The 9,529-nt window shown below is 38.5% G+C and overlaps 1 protein-coding gene across 1 annotated transcript; it reads right to left on the reverse strand.

Annotated features, from left to right (window-relative positions):
- Window positions 1-730: 730 nt before the first annotated feature.
- timp2b (TIMP metallopeptidase inhibitor 2b) lies at window positions 731-7,980 on the reverse strand. Its single transcript, XM_053654072.1, has 5 exons — window positions 7,664-7,980; window positions 3,064-3,164; window positions 2,429-2,537; window positions 2,199-2,323; window positions 731-2,026 (listed from the first exon to the last, which is right to left on the reverse strand). The coding sequence occupies exons 1-5, from the start codon at window positions 7,788-7,790 to the stop codon at window positions 1,829-1,831; spliced, it is 660 nt and encodes a 219-aa protein (XP_053510047.1). The 5' UTR covers window positions 7,791-7,980; the 3' UTR covers window positions 731-1,828.
- Between the last annotated feature and the right edge of the window lie 1,549 nt (window positions 7,981-9,529).

Raw genomic sequence — 9,529 nt, forward strand, 5'->3', positions numbered from 1 at the left:
CATACATATATATATATTTTTTAAAGATGATATGACCAGTTTATTATTGAAGAGTGAGAAGACAACTCTCTGTGTAGAGATTAAGAAATTATTAAAAGCTAGACATAAGAATGTTGGACAAAAGAGTCTACTGTGAACTGACTTCATTAAGACAATAATACATTAATAAAACGCTTGTGACTATTAAGTAGATTATTGTACAATGTTGATTTACTGTATATTGGATTCAGCTTACAAAGTCTGGTTGCTAATGACCCAGTGAGCCAAGATATCCAGAGACATATAGCCTTTTCTAAATCACCACATAGAACACCACTCAGTCTGGACTAAATCTATGCATCTAATAAAGGTCTGGCAAACATGTCATTTCCCATCTTTGAAACTTTTAAATGTCTAAATGAGCTTACTGTAAATGTTTTCTTGAAATAAAAGCCCTAGATTTCAATGAATGTTTCTTTCTCAAAGAAAAAAAGGCGTTTGGTAGGAAACAGGAATATGATAATATTGGTGCTTTGATTAACAACCAGAAGCGAAACGCAATATTTCTGTATAAAATATATTCCAGCAGTCTTCCTGAGCAAAGAACTGATTATGAAACATAACAATAGCATTTTATTGAGTTGTTCAGTTATCATCCTATTTTGTAATGAATATTTCATGCAGCAGGCCCTCCAACAGGAAACATGAAGAACAAGATTAAAGCCTAATGTACAATGAGTTAGACACCAGGTCAGTGCTTTTCTTTTCTTTATTCATGAATATGGAACTGTTACACCAAGATGAATAATACAGGAGTATGAAAGGCATGCACAGGGTAGCTCACTAATTTTTCCCAAGTGGTTCCAGCACCGGAAATCTCACACTACCTCTTTTCTCCTCATGATATAAAAAAAAAGGACATTTAAGAGTAATAATTAAAAAAAAACATATGGAAATTAAAAAAAAAAAAAAAAAAAAAAAAAAAAAAAAAAAAAGGATACCATGATATACAAAATGACTGAATTAGGCTTTGTGACCTTTCCTACACATTTGTTGGTTGAATAACTGGAATACTGGATTCATTTATATACTGGAAACTTGAACATACAGAACGGCACAGTCCTAAATCTGCATAAACTCTTTGCGCCAACGTTTCGCAAAAAAAAAAATTTTGCAAATAAAAAAGCCCTATCTTTTTATGAATTACCAAAATTGAATGTTTAGATATAAATTAGAAACATGTATATATTACAACATACATAAATTATTACAAGATGCTTTTTTGTGCATAGTATAATAAGCAGTTTATTTTACATCTATTGTACTGTATAAGTCCACATTGTACATATAAGTCCAATCACTTTGGTTATTTCTAATAAGTTACTTTTCTTTATTTACTGTATCTGTATATGAAATGTCAATCACGGCATTTCAGAGTGGCCATAACATCAAGGCATGGGGTAGATAAAATCGCTTATGCTTCCTATAACAAATTTGTTTCCGTTCTTTTAATCGTTCCTTATTTTCTCCAAAAACGCCAACATATAATGTCCTATATTTTACTCATCTAAATTCCAACCAAAAACCTAAAACAGTGGTAATAAAGGCAGTAAACATTTTTTTTTCCCAAAAAAGCATGGTCGCATCTAGGTACTGTTGGGGACTCAAAGTGCTTTACGAAAACCAGAGAACGTTGTCTCCACCATAATCTTTTACATTGTCGTATCACCAGAACCATGTTATAAAGTACAGAATGCAATTGAACGAACGGTGTGATTATTTAAAGGGCCCATAGCAGTGTTAGGGATATTTTCTAAAAGGGGGGTTGTGAAGTCAGGAGACTGCAGGTTTATGGATCTTCGATATCCAGGAACTCTTTCTTTGGTGCAGCGGCACCACGGTACCAAGCGCAGGAATCATCATTCCTCTTTATGCAGGTGTAGTGCCGAGCTTGGGGACCCTGCACGGAGTTCTCCACAAGCCAGTCAGTCCATAGACACTCAGCAGGATCACTGATCGAACAGGGGACAGAGGCACAGTGGATAATCTGTTGAGAGAGAGAGAGAGAGAGAGAGAGAGAGAGAGAGAGAGAGAGAGAGAACAAATGATCAATCAAGGTAGTATTAATTACTCGGATGACATGCTTGCTGAAGCCAGGGCTCAGTGACAATCATGGATGATTTTGGCTTGGATGAACAGCTGTATGTTTGGACACATACCCTGCACTCACAGCCCATCTCATAACGCGAGTCTATGCCCTTTCTCTGAGCAATGGTCAGGGACTCCCATGGCTGGATGAAGTCACACAGTGTCACGTGCACTGTGCCATCAGACTCCAGTTTACCTGCACAGAGCGAGAGGAGATGAGTAATGAAATCACAGCTCTGCTACACTGATATTGATAAGCAGGGCAGTATCATGTAAGGCTCATCAGGCACAGTTGCAGCACCTGTGATCAGGTATTCCTTTTTGTCATTGATGTCCAGGTTCACACCGCACACAGCAGATGAAGGGCCAGTGAAGATGGAGTCAATATCACGATCAGGTCCCTTGAACGCCTAATGGAAGAAATATAATGAAGAGAAGTTTAAGTGGAAGGTCCTGTTACATGTATTTCATTCACACGGGGCAATATAAGTTAAGCAAGTTAATAGTGTGCGAATATTTATATATGTTGGCACTTTCTACAATCATTCTAAATCTGAAATGGCTTTCCTGGACTTCAAGAAGCTTCTCTTTAAGTTATGGAGAAACAATAATTCAGGTCTGTCTAAAATTTTGAGTAGTGGCATTTGATGGCAAATTTTTGCTCTCTTATTGACCTTTCAGACTTATCAAATTGGGTGAAATAAATGAGTGTGTGAGGCATACTGTTTTTTGTTCTTATTTTAAACCCGAAAGGTACACAAACACTACACAGATGAATGAGTTGATAAGTCAAATAAATGCTCAAAAAGGTTTACTACGCAACACTAAGATTCTAATGACTTTGAATATGTCTCAGTTTTCTTAATTGTTTACGATGAATGTGTCTCCAAATTTCTTTAGGTAGCTGAATTAAGAACAAAGATGTGTTAAAAATACCTTCAGCTGTTTAATGTCATATTGGATCCTCTTGATTGGATTGCCGTACACATCATTGCCTGTGACAATTTCTTGCCGTCCAACCACTTTGGCTCTGAGAACTAGTGAAAGACAAAAGAAAAGAAAAACTGAGCAGACTGAAGAAGTCAGCTGTGAGAAAAATAACTGTCGTCTTTCAGAGTTCACGAAGTCCACTTCCTGTGAACTGCATATGGAAAAGCATGAGTATTTGATTAGTGCTGAGGGAGGAATGTGCTCGGCCTGGTGCAAAAAAATTCCTGCCTGGAGCTCAAGAAGCTGGCTAGTGGTCTCGCCACAGCATGCTGTTCGCTAATTGCTCAGGAGCTTAGATCTCCTGCCCATCCATCTGAGATGCAGACAACAGGATCACTCGCACCCTGAAACTTATGTGCTCGAGTCTTTTTAAACATGAGGAAATGTCTTGACTCCCCCCCACATTTTAAAGCTTTTAAAAGCATAAAACTGTTTTTTTTGCACTTGTAATAACCCTAGAAGTTCAGGCTCCACCCTCAGTAATGCTGCACAGTTCCACCTCTTTTCATTAACCCATAAGCCCCTGTTTAATTTACAGTCATTCACATTAAATCATATTATGTAGTAATTATGTTATGATGATTTATTCAGCAGCTACGCTGGTACTAATAGGAAATGGTATGCAGCTAGATGAAGGAGGAATGTAAGTCTGGACCTGCTGACAGAATGTAAGAGTTTAACGGGTTAAAAGGTAGATTTAACAGAGCAGCTGGGTGGGTTTTGTGGAAGAAGGCGGCGGCATGTCAGCAATTCATTGTAATTGCAGTTCAGCTTACAGGGAGCAAAGGGGCTGTAAAAATGAAAAACCACTTCTTTTAAAAGAGGAAAAAAAGAGTACACACTGTTGGTCTTTCTTTCAACGTGAAAATGGACACAAGTACACAGAAGTACATGCTGCTACAGTTCTCTATTTCTGGCTTTTATTCAAGAGAACAGATACATGAATTTGCTTGTTATATTCATATAATATGTTTCCTCCATTCAATATGAAATATTCCACATTCCCATAGAGTCAATCCTGATGGCCTTCAGTGGCCTCTCTGTCTTCACAGCACACACGTCCGAGTGTGTTCTCAGAGAGGCCACACATACCCTCCCTGTACCCACTCCTGAGCACAGAGCTGCTTTTCTCTGGGCCACACACAAGCACGGGATACCAGCTACACCCACAGGAGGTCCGCGTTTAGAAAGTCAAACCCGGTACTTTCATCAGTGAGTGAACGCACACAGGGCTGCAATGTTTTATCCAGGTTCAGGCACAGGTCCTCTTTTCTGCTCACTCGTTCCATTCCCCTTTCGGTTCCATGTTTACTGGAAGCGAGAGTATTCAAAATTCTTCAATTGCGAGGAGGATTGGCCTTAGCAGGATGTACTTTGCTGGCTCATTCATGGAGGTCATGTGGTCCCAGCAATACATATTTGTGGGGACTTAAATGATCCAACTTGTATGATGATAAGTGACGAGTGGTTAAATTTAGCAGTCGTAGCTATCGTGTTTAACTCGGTCACCACAGAAGTTGTATCAGTTTTGTGTACTTGGTGGGTACAACACTGCACGTTTGTCTAAAGTGAAATCTACAGACAAACCTCAAACCAAAACTTTTTCATCTGTTCTCTACATGTACAGTTAAGCAAAAATTCTGAAAACCCTTCAGCAGTTTGAGAATGCAGACAAATATTCCAGCCAGGACCAGATTCAGATACAAATCCAGATTCCTGGCCAGATGTGGATATTTACATTTATTGCAGGTATTTCCTGTTCCCACTGTAAAACAGGATATCGGAAGAACCCATGGAAAAAATTCTTCAAATCTAAGACTGGAGTGGTGCTTTAGCTCAATGAACCATGCCAGATCCATTCAGCTGATATGCTGCTGAATGAGTTTCCCTGTCCTGTGTTGCTCTGCTCCATATGCTTAATGCGCAACCAAGACAGCTTTATCTAGGACTCCTAAATCTGAACAAGAAACTGATCAACTGCCTTCGAAAACAAGCAAACAAGGTTTAAAAAGGCTCCTATAAAAGACTATTAACTTAATAAATCATGCTTTACTCATCTATAAATCCCTGTTAGTTTGCTAGACAAATGTCTACAATGCATTAAATAAAATAAATAAATCAAAAATAATTTTAAAAAATAATAATAAAAAGACCATGTGAGGAATAGGAAAATAATCAATGATGGGTTGGTGTGATGTGGAGGAGTTACCACCCTAAAGTTGCTTATTCTCCAATAACAGCATAGCCCAAAGTGTTTTATTCCTCTTATACCACAGTAGTTTGTCAAAGATTAAATATGTGTATTTGTTAAAGAACAACATCATACTTTTAACCAGTTTTACTTGTATTTAATGTTAATGGAACATCCACAACACAAGTTAGTTGCTGTTATGGAAGCTAGTGTGTCCCTCAACAGGTTCTCTTTTTTTCCCCCCTCCTGAAGTTCATAAGATTTAAAAAAAACAAAACAAAAAAAACACATAGCTTTTCATGTTAACCAGAAACTGGAAAGCAAAAACTCCTCGGTCTTGAACACTTTAGCACAGCAGAACACTTGGACTGCTACAAAGCAGTGCCACTGGAGACTCCTTCCATAAATAGACTACTACTACTACTACTACTACTTAATTTCAACTGGGAAAATTCAGGAAGTAACTTCTCTGCACTTTAATGTACCAGTAGTAAAAGCTGCACAGTAGTAAAAGTTTGAGAAACAGGATATTTCCTTTACCAGTTAGGCAAGTATTGCGTTTTGATGCAAAACAATGGCGTAGTAACTGTGGTGCGAACACAAATGCCCCGCTACTGTATCAATGATTCTCCCTTCAGGCCTACAGGTCGCAAAAGATACATGGACTATGGAAAATCCAGTTACCCAAAAGTCCAGTCATTGTGACTAACACAGACAGAATGCAGGTGGGCACATGGGGACTGTGGCAGACCCCTTCAACCAATGCCATTACTTGCTGTGGTATATGATAGCTAGAACAGGAAAACCACATGACGTGGCATAGCCAGATGGTCGGGTGGAGGTTCCAGTGGAATGTAGCAATGTTTTCCCATCTCTGGAACTTCAATAAGCCGAGAGTCTGGCCGAATGACCATGACAAGTGGCTTTACAAATGATGGTGATCAAGTGCTGCCTTGTCACTGCAGGGGCGGCTAAGGCGGGAACCTGAATGTTAGGGTGTAGGTCTATGAATCCAAAGACTCAAAATATCCACTTCCGAGATGAGACCACCCCATCCTCTTTCAAGTCATGTGGTTTTGTGTTCTCATCATCACACAAACCTCAGCGGCATGTATTTCAGAGCAGATCATTTTAATCCCCTCTCGCTCCTTAAAATAACCTCAGTGGTCAGTTTGCAACAGACAAACTCACCCAGATGGATTAACCAGATAACTGACAAAAGGAATGATAAATGGCATGGTCGAACACATGATGAAGTATATTGAAGGTTTCAATATTATACCGTTATACCGATACAGTTGTCTGAAACAGGCCAGAAAGATTGCTCAGTAACTGTACTGTATTAAGGCAGGGCTGCTTAAGAGTTGCAAAACAAATACTTCCTAATAATCAAAGCACAGCCACCTCGAGTTACTAAAATTCTTCTATTAGTTTGTCTTGCCTTTGCTTACTTGGTCCAAGTTTTTCTACGTTGTGCAAAGTGAATGCGAGAAGTGATCATTCCTGATGTTCCAGCATCCTTCTTCGCTTCAACACCCCAATAACTGAAAACAAAACAACTCAGGAACCTGTGCTGACCTCATGATCTTCAGATGACATTCTCCATGAATGCCAAAGATTTCCTTGAGATTTAAGTCAACAACAACAAAAAATTAAGAGAGTCAACACTGGGATATCATAACTTCTGAAGATGAGTTTATTCCAAAAATTAATTCTCCACAGCTTAGTCATTTGACAACTGTAAGGGTGTTTTCTCTTTGTTTAGGCAAGACAAATTGGATTGGATTCAGGCTGTAACCTAAAATGTATTCAAGAAATAGGCAATAGGAAACCCTGCATCCTTTATAGAGATCCAGTAGTGTGCGTATATTCACACAACACAACAGTGCTGTTTTTTGTAGGTCTGCAGCGTTGAACTCGGACGTACAGTATTTATTTACTTGTGTCCAGCTGAACTTGAACGCTGCACGGCTCAGTCATGGCTGTTAGGCCCCAAAATATAAAAGAATTCATCCCATAAAACCGTACAGCTGTGACCAGCAGCAAACTTATATTCATCTAGAAATAAGAAGCAGTGTGCTTCATCTACCACTAAACCATCAGCCAGACTGGGATAAAGAAAAGTTGACTGGTTTGTGTGAAAGGCCGATCCCTGGTAGAAAAGCGCAGTGGAAACAAAACCGCTCTGAACCAGTGCTATCCGAGACGCGACTGAGTGAACCACACAGGAGATGTTTACATGAGCTGTAAACAACTTCCGCACAATTACAGACATTACAAACATCAAGGGAAAACGGTACATTCATGCAAACGAAACGGTATTTTTAGCACGTAAAGAGCGAATCATAATCTTACCGACGTCTGCGTTGCAGAAAGCCTGTTGAGGATGTTTAGGAGAACAGCTGCAGGCTTCCGCTACCTCACCCGCCCTCCAGACCAGAAACAGCAGCAACGGAGCGCAGAAACTACTCGGCTTGGTCATTTTTGCAGGAAAAACAAACAAAACAATGATGTTCTCTGAAGCGAAAAAACCGAAACGACTTCAAATTACGAAGGTAAAACGGAAGAGAGAAGCCTAAACCCGGTCAAATGAGGACAGGACAAACTTTCTAGAATTCAGAGAGGAGAGGAACAAGCCCGCACAGTGTGACTACAGACTTCCTGAAGTGGTGCAGAACTCTCGGAAATCCGCTACAGACCGTCTGAACGGCTGCCTTTTTATTTCCTCAAGCTCCGCCCACACGTGACTATCACTACATCCAGCAGGGCTACTGAAAATTCTCAAAGCCACGCCCATTTGCGGGAAACGTGCGTAGGAGCATTACCTGGCAAAAATGGTTTAAATCTATTAATTAACATACGGATCATAAACAGGCTACCGCCATCGCCCAGAACTGACGTATTTTTAACTATCACTATCAAACTGTGGTCACTTTCTTACCCTGCAGCCCACCACCATATGTCTCAGATGCTAAATGTTTTTGTCCCACTGTGATTCATTCTTTCACTCTAACTGTTATAATGTGGATAGCAGCTGTGCTGTGTCTGTGAATCTATATTGTATTATAGGTCCAGAGAGTCCCTGACTATATTGCTTTTTTTTTTATTTATTTATTTTTTATTCATATCCACATTTGACGATATCCATTTAAAATTTAAGGGTTTAAATGAATTAATACTTTTGATTAGTCATTTCATAGTATTGTTAAATCTGAAGGGTTTTTTTTTTTAAAGTATATTCAATTCAATTCAATTTTATTTGTATAATCCTTTTTACAACGGTCATTGTCTCAAAGCAGCTTTCCAGAAATATATAAACACGGGATACAGATTTTAAGTGTGTGAATTGATCCTAATTGAGCAAGCTGGTGGCGACGGTGGCATGGAAAAACTGCCTAAGATGTTAAGAGGAAGAAACCTTGAGAGGAACTAGACTCAGAAGAGAACCCATCGTCATCTGGGTAACAACGGATATTGTAAAAGTAAAGGAAAGTATATCAGACTGGACATTCAGTCTCAACTGATGTTGGCTACTGTAAGTACATATCTACAAAGATACAGAGTTAGTACGTCTTTGTAAAGATGTTCTTTCAACAAATGCAATGTTTTGTGATATTCACAATCACACATGATAAATTATGTGTTCCAGTTTACAGCATGAGAGGTTGTAGCTGAACTGGCAGATAAAACATTAAAAAAAAAAAAAAAAAGGCAAAATAAGAGTAACACATTTGACATGTGGCCTATAGTTTTTAGTAATAAATATATCATAAATAACAAGACAAGCAGCAAAAAAGTATACTATACTATTAAGAAAGATATCTATATAGATATCCATCTAGTCATGTTGCAACTATTGAAATCCAAAGTCAACTATAATGGACATGAAAAAAATGTCCTTTCATCAAAAGTCTTGTTCAGCCTTATTTGAAAAGGGTGTAAGTGAAAGAAAAATAATAATTTTTTGTATTATTATTATTATTCTTTTGCAATATCTAGAAAAAGACCAGGTCTGAAGGGTTCAATCACATGATGTTGGTGGAGCTTATTATCATGTATACTATTTAGTTATCAGAGTTGTAAGCTTAAATAACTGGTCACCTGAAACTAAATGTTTGTCTAAAAAAACAACAACAACAACAACCCTAACACACAAAAAACTGTACTGTGATCATAAGTGTATCCTTGGAAATTAATTTACTCTAGTCTTAGGGGTCTCTG

Source organism: Ictalurus furcatus, chromosome 2, assembly GCF_023375685.1.
Source record: "Ictalurus furcatus strain D&B chromosome 2, Billie_1.0, whole genome shotgun sequence".
NCBI classification, from domain to species: Eukaryota; Metazoa; Chordata; class Actinopteri; order Siluriformes; family Ictaluridae; genus Ictalurus; species Ictalurus furcatus.

Coding starts and splice junctions, on each gene's coding strand:
- timp2b (XM_053654072.1), bottom strand. CDS start 7,790: ATGACCAAGCCGAGTAGTTTCTGCGCTCCGTTGCTGCTGTTTCTGGTC. Junction 2,324..2,428: donor AAAGGAATACCTGATCACAG/GTGCTGCAACTG, acceptor CGCTCTGTGCAG/GTAAACTGGAGTCTGATGGC. Junction 2,027..2,198: donor AGATGGGCTGTGAGTGCAGG/GTATGTGTCCAA, acceptor CTCTCTCAACAG/ATTATCCACTGTGCCTCTGT.